We start from the raw sequence: 23,032 nt of genomic DNA on the forward strand, positions 1-23,032 counted from the left end.
AAATATTTCATATTTTTTATTTGATTTGATGTTAGATACAAAAAAGTAGATTCTCTTATTAATATATGAATTTTTAATAGCACAAAATTTTCTTGGACAAATCCGTACATCAAAAAGGCTGGGATAGATATTGGTTATGAAGGTCAAGATGATGGTGAGTTCATTCCGGCGAAACCACGAAGATGTGTCGTCGACATCCTCAGACCGCTTGACAAGCAGGACCACGATGTACACGCTTGCTGCGATGAGCAAGATTACAAGAAGTTGAGCCAGGAGTCTGCGTGCTTGTATCTTCCAACTGAAACGGAATTTTTAGCGGGTAGGCATGGCATTCTGTTTTTTTTATTATTATTATTAATTTAAAAGGTTTTTTTTTTAAGTAACAGAGGAGTTGATAATTGTATGATAGATCATTACAGGTGTTGGAGATACAGGTATGTGTCATACCTGATTATAGGGGTATTTGTATCGCAAACTTATAGGGAGCAAACACACACATAAACATGCACACACACACAGGCACACACACACAGGCACACACACACAGGCACACACACACGTACACGCGCGCACGCACACACACACACACACACACACATATATATATATATATATATATATATATATATATATATATATATATATATATATATATATATATATACTGTACATATATCTATGTACTGTACATGCACATTATGTAATGTGATTATGAACATAGATACATGCATTATATATATATATATATATATATATATATATATATATATATATATATATATATATATATATACATATATGTATATATATATGTATATATATATATATATGTGTGTGTGTGTGTATTTATATATATACACACACATATATATATAAATGTATATATATACACATGTATAAAACATATATACTGTATACTTATACACATTTATATATAAATATATACATGTATATAATGATGAATATATATCTATACATACTGCGTATATATATATATATACATATATATATACATATATATATATATATATACATATATACATACATATATACACATATATAATTATATATATACTGTACATATATACACATTATATATACTGTATATATATATATATATATATATATATATATATATATATATATATATATGTACAGTATATATATATATATATATATATATATGTATATATATATTACATATATATATATATATATATATATATATATATATATAGGGGTATTGAAATGTGGAGTACATTGTGTAATGATCTACATCTGCAATTTGATTTGTTTTAACTGAACTAATGTAGCTGCTAAAGTACTGCATTAGATCTGAAATTAGAAATTCTACATGTATGATCAGAAATATAATAAATAGTAAATACAGTTTCATTATTCATCTAAAGACAAAATTTCTAGCTCTGTCAGTAAGTCTATTTAGGAAAAAGCACATGGATTTAGATGGGCATTCTGGAAACCAAATTTTCATACAAATAAGCACAGTAAAATTAGAATGTTAATAAGAGCTTTCTAGGCATCCCAGAGAACGAAATCGAATCTTTTGATTGTTTTGTATATAATTTTTATCAGCTAATTTCATAGGTCTGTCAATATTATCTTTATTTCTCTTGTTATCCTTTTAGCTCAGTAATTTCTTATGATATGGCAAATATAGTATGTCACAAGATAATAGAAAATGAAAGACCTTGCTATCAATAAGGCATAGCTAGAATACTTCTTTCTTGTTTATGCATGTATAAATACATATTAATTTTCTTTTCAATAATATACCTGATTGTAGCATTTATGCATACTGTATGATGATAATTGTGTAAATATGCATATTAACTACCCGTTAATGACTAAATTATCACTTTTACTGTGTTTAGGCCTATCAGTAGATCTAACCTTCTTTAGAAATTTCATATTTTCAAAACGATTAAATAATTAGGAATTTTTTTCTTTTGAAATATACTCAAAAACTGTTTTTTTTAATGAATACAAACCTTGGTTTTCAGAAATAAACACAGAAATATTTTAACGTAAGGAAATATTCATAATGAAGTTGAAAGTGTTATTAGGAAAAATTGTGTGGATTGTAAATTATTGTATCAAAAAGTTGATAACTGCAAAATAAGAAAATGTTTTTCTATACAAGAATTTCATAAACTGTGTTTACCATTTTTCCTTACATGCACTTATCAAGAATTAGTTGATAAAATTTGAACAAAATCCCTCACCCACAAGCGCATAACTGAATTATATATTTCAACCTTATAATATAAAGTTAATCCTCACAGTCTTTTCATTGTTGTAATTATATATAGTTATAGAATTAGGAATTGTTTCTACTCTGCTCTATTCCATATCAGTGAGGGAGAGTTTTTATCAAATATATTGTATCCCTCTTCATTTTACTCATTCCCAAAGGGGATAGTGCCATCAGTGCTCCTCACATGGTGCATTATAGGCATTACTTGAGAGATTTTGCAGCGTCCCTTCGCCTCCAACTGCACAGACTTCATATCCTTCTGTTATAGTATACCTCCATTCTTGCCTCCTTTCAATCTTGCTGTCCAACTTTAACTTAATAGTACAATGTTAGGATTTCCCCACCAGTTTGAAATGGGCACTGAGTCGTCTCTCAGACCTCAGTTCAACTCATGAATCCAGTCCAGTGTTTATTTTGGTTCAAGCCTGACCCAATGGTTTGTAGGAATGTTTAGGCAGAAGAGGATTGGCTTTCACAAATGCTGCATCACTCTTTCCTCTTCTCTCTTCTTCAAGTGCTACCTGTATTTAACCTGGAAAAGGATAGATGTAGTATGCGTACTGTCACCGCTAAATCATCTGCAAAGGTTCTATCTCGTCTTGTTCTCTAATTTATAGTCAGCATTACTCTCTTAAACCAATGTGCTTTTTATTATTATTATTATTTGGTCCTATGATTTATATAAAGCGCTACTGTAAGACCCTCTCTTATTTTTAGGGCTTAATTGTAAATGACATTCACTGAGTCACAATGCTTAATCAATTAAAAGTTATAAAAACCTAAACTATTACCTTATTCAACAACAAAAGTACTGTAGGTTATAATTTTAGCCAAGAAAGCAATGAGAGTCCCTTGCAAACACTTCGAGTAAGTACAGTATTATAGGTGTATCAAACCCACAATAGCATATATTGCTCCAGTGGAGGTTCCCCAATCGAAGGATAAAAAATTCTTCTTTTTTCAGTTCTCAGGATATTAATGTTTGTTCTAAAAGTAAGAGCAGGAGCCCCAAGCTGTTCTCTATGGGTAAGATACTTGGTCAAAAGTGTAAAAAAAACGGATTTTGAGCGAAGCGAAAAATCTATTTTTGGGTGAGATAGCCATGTCGTGCTGATGGAAGTTCCTTCATTAGTAGCTTCCTAGGTTATATGTGACTACAGTGATATATCCCAGAGAATTTACCGAAGGTACCCAGAATTCTAACTCCTGGAGCGAATATCCCTTAAAATTTTAAGAAGGGATATCGCGTAAGGACGTAATGGGACACCTCATAGAATTAGGAATTGTTTCTACTCTGCTCTATTCCATATCAGTGAGGGAGAGTTTTTATCAAATATATTGTATCCCTCTTCATTTTACTCATTCCCAAAGGGGATAGTGCCATCAGTGCTCCTCACATGGTGCATTATAGGCATTACTTGAGAGATTTTGCAGCGTCCCTTCGCCTCCAACTGCACAGACTTCATATCCTTCTGTTATAGTATACCTCCATTCTTGCCTCCTTTCAATCTTGCTGTCCAACTTTAACTTAATAGTACAATGTTAGGATTTCCCCACCAGTTTGAAATGGGCACTGAGTCGTCTCTCAGACCTCAGTTCAACTCATGAATCCAGTCCAGTGTTTATTTTGGTTCAAGCCTGACCCAATGGTTTGTAGGAATGTTTAGGCAGAAGAGGATTGGCTTTCACAAATGCTGCATCACTCTTTCCTCTTCTCTCTTCTTCAAGTGCTACCTGTATTTAACCTGGAAAAGGATAGATGTAGTATGCGTACTGTCACCGCTAAATCATCTGCAAAGGTTCTATCTCGTCTTGTTCTCTAATTTATAGTCAGCATTACTCTCTTAAACCAATGTGCTTTTTATTATTATTATTATTTGGTCCTATGATTTATATAAAGCGCTACTGTAAGACCCTCTCTTATTTTTAGGGCTTAATTGTAAATGACATTCACTGAGTCACAATGCTTAATCAATTAAAAGTTATAAAAACCTAAACTATTACCTTATTCAACAACAAAAGTACTGTAGGTTATAATTTTAGCCAAGAAAGCAATGAGAGTCCCTTGCAAACACTTCGAGTAAGTACAGTATTATAGGTGTATCAAACCCACAATAGCATATATTGCTCCAGTGGAGGTTCCCCAATCGAAGGATAAAAAATTCTTCTTTTTTCAGTTCTCAGGATATTAATGTTTGTTCTAAAAGTAAGAGCAGGAGCCCCAAGCTGTTCTCTATGGGTAAGATACTTGGTCAAAAGTGTAAAAAAAACGGATTTTGAGCGAAGCGAAAAATCTATTTTTGGGTGAGATAGCCATGTCGTGCTGATGGAAGTTCCTTCATTAGTAGCTTCCTAGGTTATATGTGACTACAGTGATATATCCCAGAGAATTTACCGAAGGTACCCAGAATTCTAACTCCTGGAGCGAATATCCCTTAAAATTTTAAGAAGGGATATCGCGTAAGGACGTAATGGGACACCTCATAGCAATCTGCACCCCAGATAGAGTTTTACGTTCGAGGAGGTGTGGCAAAAATAAAAGGGGGGCCCTTCAAAGGCCATCCCCGTTCCCTACTACTATCGATAGTACAATAGCGCCATCCCTACGATAGTGGCCATTCCTTGTAGCGTTGAGCATAGGCTGTTACAGATACAGTACTACAGGAGGGAAACTGAAGATCTCTTCTACAGAAGAGATGGGTGGGTCCATCAGGACGACATGGCTATCTCCCCCAAAAATAGATTTTTCGCTTCGCTCAAAATCCGTTTTTTGGGCTCAAGCCATGTCGTGCTGATGGAAGCATACCAGAGCATTAATGTATCTGTGGATTTTCCATCAGTGCCTAAACCTTATATCAACCTTTTCAATGATTATACTGACCATATGAGACTAGTGACAATACCGTTATATGTCATCATCACTAATCATAAACAATGTTAGTGCTTCCTGCCTCCTACAGGGAAGAGTCATCTAGACAGTTGAAAAGGGATTTCAAGGTTAACATAAAAAGTATGACCAAACTTAAGTACACACTGAATATACAAATAGTCTCAAGTTGTATATTTGGCCAAAATGACATCAGTGTCTCTTATGTCTAACCTTTGATGCATACAAATATGTGAAGGATGCATTCTAGGTAGATAAAAAGTCTGGCATGTATAGATACAATTGTCTGGCGAAGGTGGACGCACTACATTCTAATAGACATTTATTTCTAATAAATGACTACAAGAGATGGTTAACAAAACGATTGTAGTCTGACAATGGGATTATACCTGAAACGAGTACAGGAATCGTATTTCTTTCTTGAAGGAATGAAGTCAAGAAATGCCACTCTTAGATTGAAGAGAAGATAAAAGATAATCGCTCTTCACAATACCTGTACTGGTTACCATTAACTGCACTATGTACTTCGTACACCGGCACTAGAGCTATCTGTATAATTCCACACCTGGGATTTTAGAACAGAGCTAGTGTTACCATGGTAACACTTAAATAAAAGAAGACATACTTAAAAAGGATGACTTCCTCTCCCCTTAACTGACAGTCCCAGTCAATTATCTGTTAATCATAGAATAAACGGCAGAGTAAATAAGTTACCTGACGTCACCACATATTGCTTCAGATCATGGACTAGCATAACATAGTGTTTGTAGAACATCCTGGATGATTCTTATCCAGTGCATGTCCGAGGACAAGTGAGGACCCAAACCAAAAATAGTTTATCACAAAAATTAGGGGGCAGGTTTTAATACACTACCTGCCGCCACTACAAAGTGTTTCAGTTCATGCACTTGTTTTGCATAGTGTTTATAAAACACTCTGGATAATTTCCATCCAGTGTATGAACGAAGACGCTCAAAGTCCATGTACTGAAAGAAGTTCAGTGATGAAGCAATCTTTCTCGGATCATGACCTGCGGGAGTACTGTCCGGATCTGCTCTACGAATAAAGTAAGTGAGCTTCGCCCTTAGTTGATTTAGAGATGAATTTGATCCCGAAGTTTCTCCTTTAAAGAGCTGTCCTCCCCTGAAGTCTGAAGTTCTACGAAGATAGACCTTTAGACACTCTACAGGACATAGAGAGACATCTTCCTTCAGAGGAGAGATTCTCCAGGGACCCCACCTCTTAGTGGGTAGCTCGTTTTTAGCGAGAAATGATGGATCAGGAAAGAGATTCAGTTCTCCTAAATCTGTGAACTGAATGTGGCCCTCATCTCTCGATAGAGCCACTATTGCACTAACTCTAGCCCAGAGGCTATTGCGAACAGGAAAATAACCTTTTGGGTTAGATCCTTAAGAGAACAATCTTTATTGTTCACCGATGAGGCATAATGTAAGACCTTGTCCAAAGACCAAGAGATGGGCTTTGGTGGTGCTGCAGGCCTAAGTCTAGCACATGCTTTCGGAATCTTGTTAAAGATTTCATTTGCCAGATCCACTTGGAAGGCATATAGGAGAGGTCTAGTCAAGGCCGATTTGCACGTATTTATCGTATTGGCCGCCAACCCCTGGCTATGAAGGTGGACAAAGAGGGACAGACAGAAGTTCATAGAAATTTCTTTCGGTCCTTTTGATTTAACAAACTCCACCCACTTCTTCCAGGAAGACTCATATTGTCTTCTAGTAGACTTAGCCTTGTATTCTTCTAAGAATTCTATATTGCCTTCTGAGATCCCAAACCTCTTTCTAATCGCTAGGGCAAGAAATTCGTGAAATGAGGGGTTTGGGTTCTCCGTGATAAACCTAAGGCAGTTTATTTTTGAATCTTCAGAAATATAGCTAGGATCGGAACTAGGACCGGCCTCATCTAGTCTATCAGCCTCATTAGAGGATCCTCGTAAGGGGCTATTTAACGAGGTACTATCTTGAAGATGCTCATGATGAAAAGATCGAGCTGCAGTTCCGGGACTTGTTCCCATCTGGGATGGAATATGTCTGTGTCCTTGGACCATTCCAGCTCTATCTCCTTGGATTGAGATAGAGTATCCACCGTCACCTCGTGGATCAGTTGTAAGTGAACTGCTGTTAGGTGCCATTCCTTTAAGAAAGGGATGGGTAACTTCACCAGAACTGTACGTGATGTTCGATTGTGAAGTCATATTTGATCTCTTCAAGCATTTGATGCGTGTTTTCTCCAGACCCTTAACGCATCCTTCCGATGTGCTCAATGTACAAGGTCTGTCAGAATTGCGGACCAGGGAAAGTTTAGCGTTTTCCCTTGCTAGCGTTTCGGGAATCTGATCGATCAGCTGAGTCTCTTGACGGACCTTGTGAGCTCCTTTTAAATCCCCAAGAGGAAATTGAGTTGATGTGACTTAAAGCTTCGATGGTTTCTTAGCCATCGAAATCATAGATCTGGAGAAAGTCGAGACTTCTAGAGGCAAATCTTGCATCTGCGATGTCCCGAGAACCGGGTCATCTATAAGAAGATACTTAGGACTGTGAGTCTGATACGTATCTATTCTAGGATGAATATTACTCTTCGTGACATGAATCCTAGATAGGAGGAAGGGGGGTGGTTGGCTGGAAGGTTCCGGGGGACACCTTTCAGGTCTGGTAAGACTACGAACACCCTTAATTGGAACAAGGTCCATATGTTTAGAAGAATTAATATTCGGAACTTGTAGTTTACTATAAACTTGTCGAGTGGCGACAGGTTCAGAATGACTCGGAGATTTCTCGAGTCCTTCTCGTGAACAGAAAATGGCCTTCCCTGGAACTCGACGAGCCATAGGTTTCTTACTACCTGTATGCTCTACAGGTCTCAGGTATACTCCTCCAGGAGGGTTTTGAACTGTAGGAGAAGGTAAGACGACGAAAGTAGGGACATTTCTATTTCCCACCAATGGCTCATTTCGAATAGGCTCTGGACCAAAGGATCGAAGGTCCTGCGATCCTGTGGGAAAGTTCCTCCTAGCCGAAGCGTCTTTATGCTTCGAATAATCAGCAGGTTTAGACTTTTGACCACTTGCCTGTAGCATTGTGGTCACTGGAATATTTCCAGTAATTTCGATCTTCTTTTTAGGTTGGGAACCCACAACCACAGAAGATTTTCTCTTTGAGGGAATGCCCCATTTCCGGAGAAGACTTATGTTCTCCATGGTGGCATTCTTAATTACTTCCTTAATGACCTCTTGTGGAAAGAGGTCTTTACCCCAGATGGTGGAAGATATTAGCTTCCTTGTTTCGTGTTTCACTGTTGCAGCAGCGAACACAAACTCTCTACATGCTCTCCTAGCCTTCACAAAGGCGTAAAGGTCCTTTACCAAGGTAGCCATATGCATTTTGGCTATGACCATGAGCATGCCTGGGGTGTTTTCGTAGGTTGAACACAACTATATGTAGTTTTATAGAGAAAGGGATGCCGCAAGTCTCTTCTTTGACTCGAGTTCATTAAACAAGAGCAAATCGGACAAAATAGGGAGACATACATTGAATTGTCGACTTGCGACATCCTTGTCTAATTTTCCTACCGAAAAAGTCAAATGGACTTCCTTCCAATCCTTTTCCTGACTGGGAAAGGCTAGTGACAAAGGCTTGCACTTATCGAGTGTAGGACATGGTTCACCCGCCTCTACAGCTTTGGTAACCGAAGTAAATGCCTTCCCCATAAAGGGGAAAGCGAGTGAAGTAGGAGCAAGAAAGGAAGGGTGTCTGTTATTCAGTGAGAATACCTTCGTCTCTGAATAACCCGCCCTCTTCAGATTACCTGAAAGGATAGTCTGTGCCTTACCATGGTCAAGAATCATGACCTCCTTTTGTTCCGGTCCTTTTCCTGACTTTGGTTCATACAACAGTCGAACCCAACAATTAGGGAAAGCATCAAAGCTTGGCCAAAATTGGATTTTGTCCAAAGGAACAGCACCTAATTTCTCTGAGATGTAGAGATTGCCATTTGAAATCGACATCTGCTCCGCAAACCTCCAGGGATTGGTTATGGAGCATGTAGGAAGGTCTTGATCCATGGGTCGTTTGACTGACCCGTGGGAAGCGACAAGAGAAGCTTTATAAGGTCCTATCTTGTGTTTTACTTCCTGCTTTTTGCTTTGTTTACCAAAGCTCTCTATCTGATTCTTCAGTTGGATACATAACTGTACCACATTATCCAATAGAGGGGTAGAAGACGAAGATGTTGACATCGGTGGCTCTTTAGCCGGCATAGGTGGAGGAAAGTCCGACACAACATATTTATCTTCTACCTTAGGGCACTTCTTGCCCTCGATCCCAAAGGTTTTCTCGCCATCAGGGGATGTAGCTGGCTCTTGAGGCACTACTATTTCCTCACTTAGCTTTGGAAATAATAGCTTACGCATCCTATCATTAGGTAGGAAAGGTCCCAGAGAGATCTTTTTGAAGCCTCTCACCCAGTTACGTAATTTATACTGAGCTATATCCCTAGTCTCTGTAGACTTGGGATTATCAAAACCCTGTGGGTTCCAATAATGTAGGGATCCGGAAATAATATTGCAGGGAGCATGCAACCTGCAAGTATTATGACCGTAAAAGTCCTTACTCTTGGCTTTGCAGGGGACCGCAGCACAAGATATCTGGTGTTCCTCCTGTAAAGAAAGGAAAACCAAATGAGTATACAAGGGATTATTACACTGATAATCAACATGTAAATGTCATCTACAACAGAATAGCTTAGGATAGTAAGCTATAAAGGGATAGTAGGAGATACATACTTGTGTACCCCCGCGAGCAAATGCTGCTACCTCCCCTCAGTATTAACTACATGGAGCTTTCTCTGTTGAGAAGATCCAAGTAGAAGGGTTGTTACCCCTAGGGGTAGAGAAGTATCAAGTAACTGTCCCAAAAAAATGTTAATACTGTGGGGTCAGGATGACTGATTCTAAATCAGACTATTGAAGAAAATATTCCTTCAATATAAGCGGTATCAGCAGAAAAACTCGCTGAAGGATACCCAAGGTATGCTAGAAAATACTACTGTATCATGGTACTGTAGTTTTCTAAATGCATTAAGTCTATATTGCAAATTATCGACTACTGTACCTATGTATTGTAATCTAGTCATTATGCTGCCTACCAGGCAGCATAAGACAGAAGGGTCCATCCAGCATAAAGCCAGATGGACTAGAAAATTAAAGACATATATTAGTATATCTGACTCAGGTCATTTGCTGTAGTCTTCCTACTATATTAAATCATAGAGTTTCCTGATCAGGGAGACTCAAGAAAAGGCTGTACCTTTTAAAGGTTAGGAGTATATAACTCTTGCCTTGAAGTATCTAATATTGTAGGGTAATCCTAAACTGATTTCCAATCAGGATATTGAAGAAATCATATTCATCCAATATAGGATTAGGCTCAGCAAATGCCCGAGCTGGATATCCAAAATATATTGGAAATAACTACTAGTACGAGAAATATAGTAGTTTTCTATCTACAGTATATACTATACTGAGATATACTGGCTATCTGTATAACCTATACAGTAGTTGATCCGGCATGTTGCCGGTCTAGCTAGGACTTGCCGGCATACCCGGCAGAACTAGCGAGACAGAGAGAGAGACAGTATGGAAAAAAGGGCCATCCTTTACTGTAAATGTATACAGTAATTAAGGAAGTAAAAGTGTAATAGACTGCCTTTTTTCCGAAAGAAGGTTCTAATAGAAGGGGAGAATGTAACATTCAGGCTTCTATATACCTACAGTACTGTTGCCGGCAACCTGCTGACAGTACAAGTACAGTCGGCGCGCTGCCTACCGAGTCAGCACTGACTTTGCCGACCCGGCCGGCAGCACACAGGCAACAGAACCTATAGCAACACTCCAAGGGAGGACTGAAGAACCTTGGGGACAGAAGGGACTACCCACTCACGGCCATCATACTGGCGAATGTGCCGTCCGCCGCCGGCAACGTCGGCAGCCGCCGGCAACGTCGGCAGCCGCCGACAGTCCATGATTGTCGGCAGCCATCTTGGTTGCCGGCCAGGCCGGCAAATGACTATCATGCCGTCAGCCGCCGGCAACGTCGGCAGCCGTTGGCAATGTCAGCAGCCACCGACAGTCCATGACTGCCGGCAGCCATCTTGGTTGCCGGCCAGGCCGGCAAAAGGCTATCATGCCGTCAGCCGCCGGCAACGTTGGCCGCCGCCGGCAATGTCGGCTGCCGCCGGCAATGTCGGCAGCCGCTGACAATGTCGGCAGCCGCCGACAGTCCATGACTGCCGGCACCCATCTTGGTTGCCGGCCAGGCCGGCAAATGGCCATCATTCTGTCAGCCACCGGCAACGTCGCCAGCCGCCGACAGTCCATGACTGCCGGCAGCCATCTTGGTTGCCGGCCAGGCCGGCAAATGGCCATCATGCCGTCAGCCACCGGCAGCGTCGCCAGCCGCCGGCAATGTCGGTAGCTGCCGGCAATGTCGGCAGCCGCCGACAGTCCATGACTGCCGGCAGCCATCTTGGTTGCCGGCCAGGCCGGCAGGCGGCAGTAGTCCTGCCGCCAGCCAAGATAGGAGAGGGAGTCTGGCTGGCTCCAGCACCCTACCGCAATATTAAGGTTGCAGGATGCCAGCCTAAAAAGACAATGGATCAACCATCAAAAAGGATAGAGGGGGGGGGGGGAAAGGGTCCTGTAACGTCTGTGAAAGGAACTGACATACTTGTCAGTCCTACCACCCATAAAAGGAACTCTGTTTCTGTATCGGTATCGACAGAATCCAGGTGCCAGGAGAGACTCGGTTCTCCAACCCAGAGACTGCCGACACAGTTAAGGGGGTGGCGGCACTGCCGCCTCCTCTCAACAAGGGAGAAACAGGGTTCCAGTGCCACGTTATCCTAGGCTAAAAGAGAATTACTCTTAGCCCAGGGAACTGTGGCACAGGACTAGTCTTTTAGTCGCAAGGAGAAGATGGTATACTACCATAACTCTAATGTGACTATGGAGGGCTAACCTCCATTGTCGGCAACCTTGTCGGCAGGGGAATAAAGGTATCCTACAACCAACTCACCCTGCCGGCAGGTCGTTGACATAAGACTAAATACTCTGAGATTCTGACTAAATCCCAAAACCTTCTGGTATATCCACAACCAAAGGTTAAGGGAATAGGCATAAACCAAACCCCATATTAGCCATGTCTGAATAAAATTCAGGCACGGCTACTAGGGTTGTAGCCTGAGGTTACACTCAGAGGGAAAAGGGATTACCCTTAAGTCTCCGAAGAGACGTGAGAAGTTTCATAACATTCTAGCAGGTATCAGTCTCCAATGGATGAAAACGAAACACAAGGGTAATCAAGGAATGTCGAACATATAGAAAAATGTCTAGGATAGGTTAACTAGGCTAGACGAGTTCTCGGTTACCTAAATCACCGAAACTCTAACTATACGATCGACAGAGGAAAAGTGAAATAATTATGCACATAATCAAATCTTCACAAAATTAAATGCCTAAATAGCTAAATAATTATAAGAATTAAATAAAGCTATTTAAAAACTGGAAGTCGTTCCGCTAACTAAATAACGCATGCCTAAGAACGACGGCACCCATGGCGCCTCCAGTAACTGGCCTAGCTCTAAAACACAATAAATACTTAATTTCATTGTGAAACAGGAGCTAAAACATATTCAAAGTAAAGACCCGATACTCAACTTTCCAAAGGCGGAAGAGGATGAAGAAAGCATAATTAATAATCCTTTAAACAATCGAAAAATTCAATCACGGGAAAATACCACCGAGCGAAATCGCTACAATAAAAGGAATGGCCACTATCGTAGGGATGGCGCTGTTGTACTATCGATAGTAGTAGGGAACGGGGATGGCCTTTGAAGGGCCCCCTTTTTATTTTTGCCACACCTCCTCGAACGTAAAACTCTATCTGGGGTGCAGATTGCTATGAGGTGTGCCATTACGTCCTTACGCGATATCCCTTCTTAAAATTTTAAGGGATATTCGCTCCAGGAGTTAGAATTCTGGGTACCTTCGGTAAATTCTCTGGGATATATCACTGTAGTCACATATAACCTAGGAAGCTACTAATGAAGGAACTTCCATCAGCACGACATGGCTTGAGCCCAAAAAAAGTATTTGTAAATTCTTTCACTTCAGATCTCAAAAACATTACTGCAGTAACATCACTCCGCACGTAGAGTCTTCTTAAACTCCTTTGCTTTTTTTTGTCTTCAAGCCCAGTCATAGTTTGATCTGCCAATGAAACAACGTCTATAATGAGACGAGGTAGTTTTTGAAGAGAATTTTCATACACAATGAATGAAAAAGTCTATTATGGCTTGGTTTTGATGCCCCATCTCTCAAGTCAGATCTATTTTGAAGGAGTTGGTGATTAGGCCGATAGTCTTAATTTGCATCCCTGTAGAAAGCATGCATAAGAACATTTCATCATGAAGAGGAGGGGAGGGTCTCTGATGGGATAACTTAGCTTACAGCTCTTAATTGTCCTTATGAATATGGTATGTTTTATTTTTTACAAAATTTGATACACAGTACATGTATGTGCATTTATGTTCTAGTGGTTTATATGTAAAGACTGGCAGACATACAGTACTGTGCCAAAAATACACTTATGGCCTCTAAAGTCCCACCTGTAACATGCATTACAACCTAGTTAACTTGATTTTCTTACCTTTTTTCTTCGCTTTCTGGCTCTTTTTCTTCATGTAAGATTTCTCTGAAGCTAGTATTGATGGCAGCCACTTTATTTTGTGCAGTTTCATGGCTCCCAATGGTAAAATCCCATCCAGCCAATAACCGCCACACGAAGGGGTGCTCTTCATGTTTAGACAACTTTGACATCCGAGAATTAGCTGCCATTCTAAGAAATAATGTATCATCAAGAAAGTAAGGATCACAACGGTTCACATCAGAAGAGAAACACTTAATATCAAAACTGCTTGTGATACATACTCAAATTGAGTACTCTTGTATGTTAGATGATTATATACGATAATTGGTCTATAATGCTGAGCATATTTCTGAAAACTCAAAAGAACCGATATTTCTAAAATATAGAAAGCATAATTATGATTCACCTGGAGGTACAAAATTGATCTCATCAAAGCATTCATGCTCAAACAAATACTTTTGATAGAAACTTCTTTTACTTCCAAAATTCATATAACTGATTATGAGTTTCCTTTTTTAATGTAACTGCACTGTATTTTTTTTTATCAATAGAAACTGAAATATCTACTTGATCAACTTAATATGAACCCATATGTATCTTGGCATATATATCACATTTATATCAAGAATTTCACCTTCTAAGATATAATATAATTATACAATTACTTACATACATACATATACCAAGGCTCTTCCCCCAGTTTTGGGGGGTAGCCGACATCAAACAAAGGAAATAAAATAAGGGGACCTCTCCTGTCTACGTTCCTCCCAGCCTGACAAGGGACTCAACCGAGTTAGGCTGGTACTGTTAGGGTGCCACAGCCCACCCTCCCCCGTTATCCACCACAGATGAAGCTTCATAACGCTGTATCCCCTACTGCTGCTACCTACGCAGTCATCTAAGGCACTGGAGGAAGCAGCAGGGCCTACCAGAACTGTGTCACAATCAGGGCATGTAGTACGGTACGGTTCGATTTGTTTTCTCGTAATTCGTACCACGCATTTTTACCGTACCGTAATTTCGTACAGTACCTAAAAATTCATACTGTACCGTACTAGTACGATATTTTATCGTACCGTAATTTCGAACTGTTTCCGTACCTACTTTTTTTTTTACATTACAGTTCATATAGACATAACATGGCACTTTCACTACTACTACTACTACTACTACTACTACCATTACCACCACTGCCACTTCAAGAAGATTGGTGTTATGTAATACATTAATGATATAATACAATTTTATTTTGCTAAGGTTACAAAAGGAAAATGTTCAGTTATACAGTATTAGGCATTCATACAGTTTTATGTGTTGCAGCGTAATAGCATTACAGCGTCAACAATATCTTCTTTTAGACCTAGTCTTAAATCATTAAGAATATAGCGCAACCCAGAGGATGTGCGCTCTACGCTCGCTTGAGTAACAGGCAGAGCAACTGCTACTTCAGCAAGATTTTTTAGTGCACTTTCTTGTTGATAATGCCACCACTGTAAAATACACTCATTTTTATTGACACGTGAAGCTTTGGCGAATATTTTGATATGTTCAGCCACTTTACTCTCTTGCGACACCTATCTGAATTTGGTACGGAAATGGTACGATTTAAGTACGAAAAAAAAATCGTACTTTCGTACCGTACCAAACTCGAAGGAAAATATCGTACAGTAATATAGAACCGTACTTACATCCCCCCAAAAAACGTACCGAACCGTACCGTACTACATGCCCTGGTCACAATCGCTCGCCATTCATTCCTATTTCTAGCACGCACTCTTGCCTCTCTCACATCTATCCCCAAATAACCCAGAGCTTTCTTCACTCCATCCATCCACCCAAACCTTGGCCTTCCTCTTGTACTTCTCCCATCAACTCTTGCATTCATCACCTTCTTTAGTAGACAGCATATTTCCATTCTTTCAACATGTCCAAACCCCCTCAACACATTCATATCCACTCTGGCTGCTAACTCATTTCTTACACCCGTTCTGACCCTCACCACTTCGTTCCTAACCCTATCTATTCGAGATACACCAGCCATACTCCTTAGACACTTCATCTCAAACTCATTCAATTTCTGTCTCTCCGTCACTTTCATTCCCCACAACTCTGATCCAAACATCACAGTTGGTACAATCACTTTCTCATACAGAACTTTCTTTACATTCATGCCCAACCCTCTATTTTTTATTACTCCCTTAACTGTTCCCAACACTTTGCATCCTTCATTCACTCTCTGACGTACATCTGCTTCCACTCCACCATTTGGGGCAACAATAGACCCCAAGTACTTAAACTGATCCACCTCCTCAAGTAACTCTCCATTCAACATGCCATTCAACCTCGCACCACCTTCCCTTCTCGTACATCTCATAACCTTACTCTTACCCACATTAACTCTAAACTTCCTTCTCTCACACACCCTTCCAAATTCTGTCACTAATCGGCCAATCTTCTCTTCTGCGTCTGCAACCAGTACAGTATCATCCGCAAACAACAACTGATTTACCTCCCATTCATGGTCATTCTCTTCTACCGGTTTCAATCCTCGTCCAAGCACTCGAGCTTTCACCTGTCTCACCACTCCATCATCATACAAGTTAAACAACCATGGCGACATCACACATCCCTGTCTCAGCCCCACTTTCACCGGAAACCAATCGCTCACTTCATTTCCTATCCTAACACATGCTTTACTACCTTTGTAGAAACTTTTCACTGCTTGCAACAACCTTCCACCAACTCCATATAACCTCATCACATTCCACATTGCTTCCCTATCAACTCTATCATACGCTTTCTCCAGATCCATAAACGCAACATACAGTACACCTCCTTACCTTTTGCTAAATATTTCTCGCATATCTGCCTAACTGTAAAAATCTGATTCATACAACCCCTACCTCTTCTAAAACCACCTTGTACTTCTAAGATTGCATTCTCTGTTTTATCCTTAATCCTATTAATCAGTACTCTACCATACACTTTTCCAACTACACTCAACAAACTAATACCCCTTGAATTACAACAGTCATGCACATCTCCCTTACCCTTGTATAGTGTTACAATACATGTACAAACACAATCTACTGGTACCATTGACAACACAAAACACATATTAAACAATTTCACCAACCATTCAAGTACAGTCACACCCCCTTCCTTCAACATCTCAGCTCTCACACCATCCATATCAGATGCTTTTCCTACTCTCGTTTCATATAGTGCTCTCCTCACTTTCTCTCTTGTAATCTCTCGCTCATTCTCATCTCCCATCACCGGCACCTCAATCATCTGCAACAACAATTATATCTGCCTCCCTGTTATCCTCAACATTCAGTAAACTTTCAAAATATTCCACCTACCTTTTCCTTGCCTCCTCTCCTTTTAACAACCTTCCATTTCCATCTATCACTGCCTCTTCAATTCTTGAGCCAGCCTTCCTTACTCTCTTCACTTCTTTCCAAAACTTCTTATTCTCTTCATATGAATGACCCAATCCCTGACCCCACCTCAGGTCAGCTGGCCTCTTTGCCTCACTTACCTTGCACTTTACTTCCGCATGTTTCTCTCTATATTTTTCATACTTCTCTACACTACTACTCTGCAGCCATTCTTCAAGAGCCCTCTTTTTCTCTTCCACTTTTACCTTCACTCCTTCACTCCACCATTCACTGCCCTTCCTCATGCTGCCTCCAACAAACTTCTTACCACACACATCACTTACAATCCCAACAAAATTTTCTTTTACTAACTTCCACTCCTCCTCTAAATTACCAGTTTCTCTTACTTTCACTTCGTCATATGCCATTCTTTACCTTTCTTAATATTACATTTTACCCCCAGTTTTATTATCTCTTCAACCCCCATTAGCTCCCTTTTACATCCACCTACTCTATTCCCCCACTCTTTTGCTACAACTAATTTTCCTTCCACCAAAAAATGATCAGACATACCGTTACTTACTTTCGCAATATAGCAACAAAGCTATATGCATAAGCAGCCAATGTTGCTAAGAAGTATGCGAGAGGGAGACGATATCCCTCACGAGTCTTCGGAGTTTTACTGTAGTATCCGTAAAATAGTGGTGAGTATCTCATGATGCCTTCAAAATCCCACATAACCTTGAAGTCATAGGCACTGGTGATATCTCTTGGTAAGAGGGTCTTTCTTTCTCCAGCTCTTGAACGATCTGCTGCTAGAAACTTTATGGGGGAATGTTAAATATTCTCAAAAAAGTTAAATTTGAGAATCATATTTAGCCAACGGAAGATACTGAGAGATCAATTTAATTTAGAATTCAATATAAAAAGCGTTATAGCATCAGTTGTTAGAATAGATTTATTTAAACTCCGTGTAGCAGGTAAATCATAGTATAACTTTGATATCAGTTTTACCACAGGGAGCAAAGACAGTTGAGAGTAATGCAACATTGAATTACCTCTGGGATGATGACAAATACTGAAAGCATAGCCACAAGAGCAACATTGAGTCCTAGTACCCAACGCAAGAAAGTAAAATAGGAAGCAACTGCCGATCCAAAGTGTGATTCTATCGTCTTGATTCGCTTCTGCCAAAGCTCTAACTCAGAGATCCATTGACAACCAGCTTGAATACCAGTACGTACCAACTGCAAAACAAAAGCAATTTGCATTCAAAATATTTGTGGTAAAATATCTGTCAATTACTGTGCGCTATCCTTTAAATGCATTTCCCTGGTATTGGCTTTAGAATAAAATTGGTGCAGTATTTATTGCAATGTATTTAAGAAGTTATAGGTATTCTCATACGGAATAGTAATACATTAGCTTTATGATAATGATTAAAAATTAATTTCTAAGAAATTAGCGTGAAGATAAAAAAATCAACAAGTATTGCATATAGAATAAGTGTCAAAGGGGAGTTAGGAACTAAGTGAATAAAGTAGAACAAATACTCAAATTATATAGTGCACACTATACCCTTCTGAATTTGATCAAATATCCCAGAAGGACATCATTGGTACTGGTAGACTGAGCCAATCTCTGTTCCAACTCTCCTTCATGTTTCTTAATGTATTCGTGGGAGCTCCTGACTAAACGTAGTTTTCTGAATGACAGGAAAATAGAATCAGTCTTTTAAGTACTGTATGTTGCTTTTTATTGTTATAATAGCATTGATAAAATTCCATAAGATTACCAAATATTAAATTAAGAGAAGTTTTTGAGGAAGGCCAAGAGATAAAGGAGGATAACTAGAGATAGGTATACTTACCAACTTTAGGAGTAAAGAGTTATGTGGTATTCAAAAGAAAGTAAAGTGATTTTTTATGTAAGAATTACATATCCAGTATTGTTTACAAGTTGTCATAAGATTGTGTCTCATTCTGGGCATTTCCAAATTGCGTGTAGGCTAAGTGTGGTATCATTCGTGGGGTGAGAAATGAAAATGACGTAAGTTTCAGTACCTCATTACTTTAAAGTGAATAATACTGGGTGTGTTTTACCTCTCTATAGGCCAGCACTTCTGTCTAACTCCAGCAAGTACTTCTTTGTGGATTTTTAGTCTTTCCTCAACATCCTCGGCTGCTGACTTTCCCAAGTATACTTTTGTCCTGGGGTAAGAGAAAATGATAGCTAAATATCAAGGGATTAGTACATTAAGTTTATATCTTTTAATGTCTGCTTAAATCTATAATGATTAGGTAAATGTCGAAATTTACTTATTTTCAAGAAAATATCTATGAAATATCAGCATAATTTGTCTTATTATATATATCGAAGATCTTACTCTCCCAAGATAGTTATGACAGCAGAACTAATCTCCATCACTTTTCTCTTCATGATACTTTCCCTGGAAATTTTAGATTTTGATCTTTGGAGAATAGCTGACACACTGTCACCAAATTCATCCTTAGGTGGTTCTTCCAGAAGGCTGCCATAAACTGGAAATAATATCGTTGGTGATTATACTCCTGTAATGATCATTCGTCTGCAAACTGGTTCAACTCGTAAAATCAAACCAAATGAATGTAAGGTAATAATTTTAAAGAAGAATATGCATCAAAGTATTGTCTGTTGCTTCAAAAATAGAGTTAGTTATAAATAAGTTGGAAAAATAACACCAAGACAAAATTAAGACGCTTGGAACAGCTAGTTGGGAAGGACCCAAAGGTACAGTTAGCAAGGGAATGGTAGAAAACAACACAGTTGGGGCTGTATAATTAAAGCCCCGTTGAGGTAGTTAATGTCATCAGTGTACCTCACTTGGTGCACTGCAGGCATTACTAAACAGTCTACAGTAACCGTTTCAGACCCAAGCTGCACCCACCTTTAGTACTGTACAATGCATGTTCCTATTCCTTTTCCTCCATCTTGCTGTCAAATCTCTCAAATTTTTACTTCATAGAGTGACTGTGAAGTTACTGAATGGCTACCCAGCCTCAGTGCCAGATCATATGGCCCAAATTATATAAGTCAAACCAAAGGATTCAAAGAGTTGTGAAAAGCCTTCACTCTTACCAATAGTGAACCACTAAGTCATAGTGTTGCTTGACATAAGTCTGGATATGTTCAAGTTGATTCTGTATGTTTTAGATCATTTACACCATTTGAATTTGAAAATGTAGGCTAATCCTGGAAAAACTCAGTCACAATGTCTATTTAATCAGAGGAAATCTAGCTAAATTGAATACTTAGGAGTTTTCATTGACTACATTGGTATTTGTTACTTTTAATCATAGGTTATGAGTCTATCATACTTTACTAAGATAAATGTACTAATGTTATGCTGTTACAAAGCAGGTATATGAGCCAAATGACATAGAAGTTAACTTTGCGAGCTTTTTCATATAAAATGTTCACAAAATCAAGTTATGTTCCATATGTATTTGTAGAGCATGGGTATATGTTAGCTTTTTAGGGTAATAATTAGGGGTAATATAAATGTTTCTAGAAAATGCTCCAGTTGCATATTGACTGGGTTAGAAAAGAGAGAGAGAGAGAGAGAGAGAGAGAGAGAGAGAGAGAGAGAGAGAGAGAGAGAGAGAGAGAGAGAGAGAATGTTTCTAATCTATTCAGTAATAGTGTAACTAAATGTGTTGCCAAAAGTTTATGTAGAAGAACCAAATTAGCTGAATGTTTTTGTGTTGATTAATCAGCTATCTCTAACTGATCAAATACAGTTTTGGTTGTTCAAATATTTTGTAACGTACTCACTGGTAATAATTTGTTATTTCATCTTTACAGAAATGTGAACTGTGCTAACCTGGAGCAAGAGTATTCGTAGAATGGTGGTCTGGAGACCCCGAAGCTTTGAGGACAGATGAGGTCAGGTCACTTGACACTGACCTGTCACCATCTGCCCAGGTCACACTCAAACGATCGCTTGGACAAGGTGAGGACGTGTCGTCCTGAAAGTTGGTAAAAAGTTACTCAGCCATATCTGAATTGATGATAATTTCCCAAATAAAAGATGAAACATATACTATACCGTAGTATACCGATGATGATAACAACAAAAACATTTATAGAAATAGCAATAATAATTTTATTTATTATTTGTTGCTTATTTTTATTCATTATTCATCAACCATTATTATTGTTTTTATCAATCTTTTTATTTCCTTCAGAACTCTCCAGTTGAAACTCTATGAAGGTTTTGGTGCCAAATTAGGCCTACATGTATATGATTGTTATATATTTGTTTATTCAACTGGTGTGAATTTATAAATTTTCTATAAGCCACACCAAAAACATTACTTTTTTTCTAGCTTAACGAACAATCCTCCAAATACAAGAATTTCCAAGCAATATTTCAAGAAACGCAGTGTTTTAGCATTTTTTGTCATATTTAACAATTAAGAGCAAAATACTAAACTTCTGAGGAATGTAGAAAAAAAAATGCTTTTTCCTTTTGTTTACAGATATTTTCCATACTTCTGTTAACAGTTTAGAAGCAAAATAGACTTTTTTTTCTCCATGTGAGTATCATCTGTTAGTTATTTTTTTTTATTGCTTGAAGTTCTTATGGTGGAATTACATGGCATTATTTGGGTATTCAGACCGACCGTTGATGACTGCAGTTAATTAATTATTATTGAAGTTTACCCAAACATTTTATTTGTACTAAGGTATTCAATTCTTGAATATCTGCAACATAATTTTGAAGTAAACGATAGTCTTACAATTTGTGTGGTCTATTAATTAAATTAATTGGAGAATTAACATTTTGAATTTTCATCTGGAATATTCTGATTGCAGTAAATAGTGGAACGTACAGGGTCAAAGAAATATAATCAATATTGAAGAGGAATGTCGTCTTCTGAGTGGTGAGTATTAATCATATGAAGTTTTATTGATGGCAGCTCGTGGGGCAGTCTTTGCAACTTAGCATTTGAACTATGGTATTGTTTATTATTCAGTTTTCTCGAGGTGAATTTGATTAATTTACAGTTGAACACAGGAATTCCTGGTGGGCCTACACCTTGCTCTAAGAAAGTGAACCATCTCACACCCGTACTGTGCGGCGAGTTCCTGTATTTAGCCCCGCTTACCACTTCTGCCATCTCTTCTTACACTGTTTAGATACTTGCTGCGAAGTAATTGTGTGACAGGGTGTACTTCTTCGGGGCGAGGTAAGCCAGGAACTCCTGTGTCCAAATGTACATGCTCGCACGTTGGATGAAGTGTAGGCTGGTTGAGAGTGTGTGCGTGAAAGCTTCACTTTAGTGTTTGTCAAGTTTTTTGATAGCTAAAGATATGGAATATTTCTGCCTTTGATTGAACATTATAATGCCCTATTTGGTACTTTCAGATTACTTCTTTTCGTTATTTTAAGACTCATTGTAACGATAGCCTCGCTACAGGCCCTAGCCAATTTTTAAGTTCCAAAAGGAATGAGTAATATCATCCAGCAAATCTCTCTCTCTCTCTCTCTCTCTCTCTCTCTCTCTCTCTCTCTCTCTCTCTCTCTCTCTCTCTCTCCAGCATACATGACCCTTGCCATTACATTGCCAGATCTCTCTCTCTCTCTCTCTCTCTCTCTCTCTCTCTCTCTCTCTCTCTCTCATGTGTGGGATTTATAAAATATTTTTCTTTTCAATTGTAAAAAAAGGTGGCCAGTAATTTACATGATGAATATTACTCATTCATTAACTACCACTAATAT

General features: G+C 38.8%; 1 protein-coding gene across 1 annotated transcript in view; it reads right to left on the reverse strand.

The window, feature by feature from the left end:
* LOC137652698 (transmembrane channel-like protein) overlaps nucleotides 1-23,032 on the reverse strand; it is a 47,103-nt gene that overhangs the window by 22,196 nt on the left and 1,875 nt on the right. The window contains 8 exon segments of the mRNA XM_068386101.1: nucleotides 109-298; nucleotides 13,886-14,074; nucleotides 17,852-18,090; nucleotides 18,327-18,515; nucleotides 18,847-18,973; nucleotides 19,371-19,478; nucleotides 19,655-19,808; nucleotides 21,131-21,275. Of these exon segments, the coding sequence (XP_068242202.1) occupies nucleotides 109-298; nucleotides 13,886-14,074; nucleotides 17,852-18,090; nucleotides 18,327-18,515; nucleotides 18,847-18,973; nucleotides 19,371-19,478; nucleotides 19,655-19,808; nucleotides 21,131-21,275 (1,341 nt within the window).

The sequence above is a fragment of the Palaemon carinicauda genome, chromosome 14 (assembly GCF_036898095.1).
Source record: "Palaemon carinicauda isolate YSFRI2023 chromosome 14, ASM3689809v2, whole genome shotgun sequence".
In the NCBI taxonomy this organism is placed as follows: domain Eukaryota; kingdom Metazoa; phylum Arthropoda; class Malacostraca; order Decapoda; family Palaemonidae; genus Palaemon; species Palaemon carinicauda.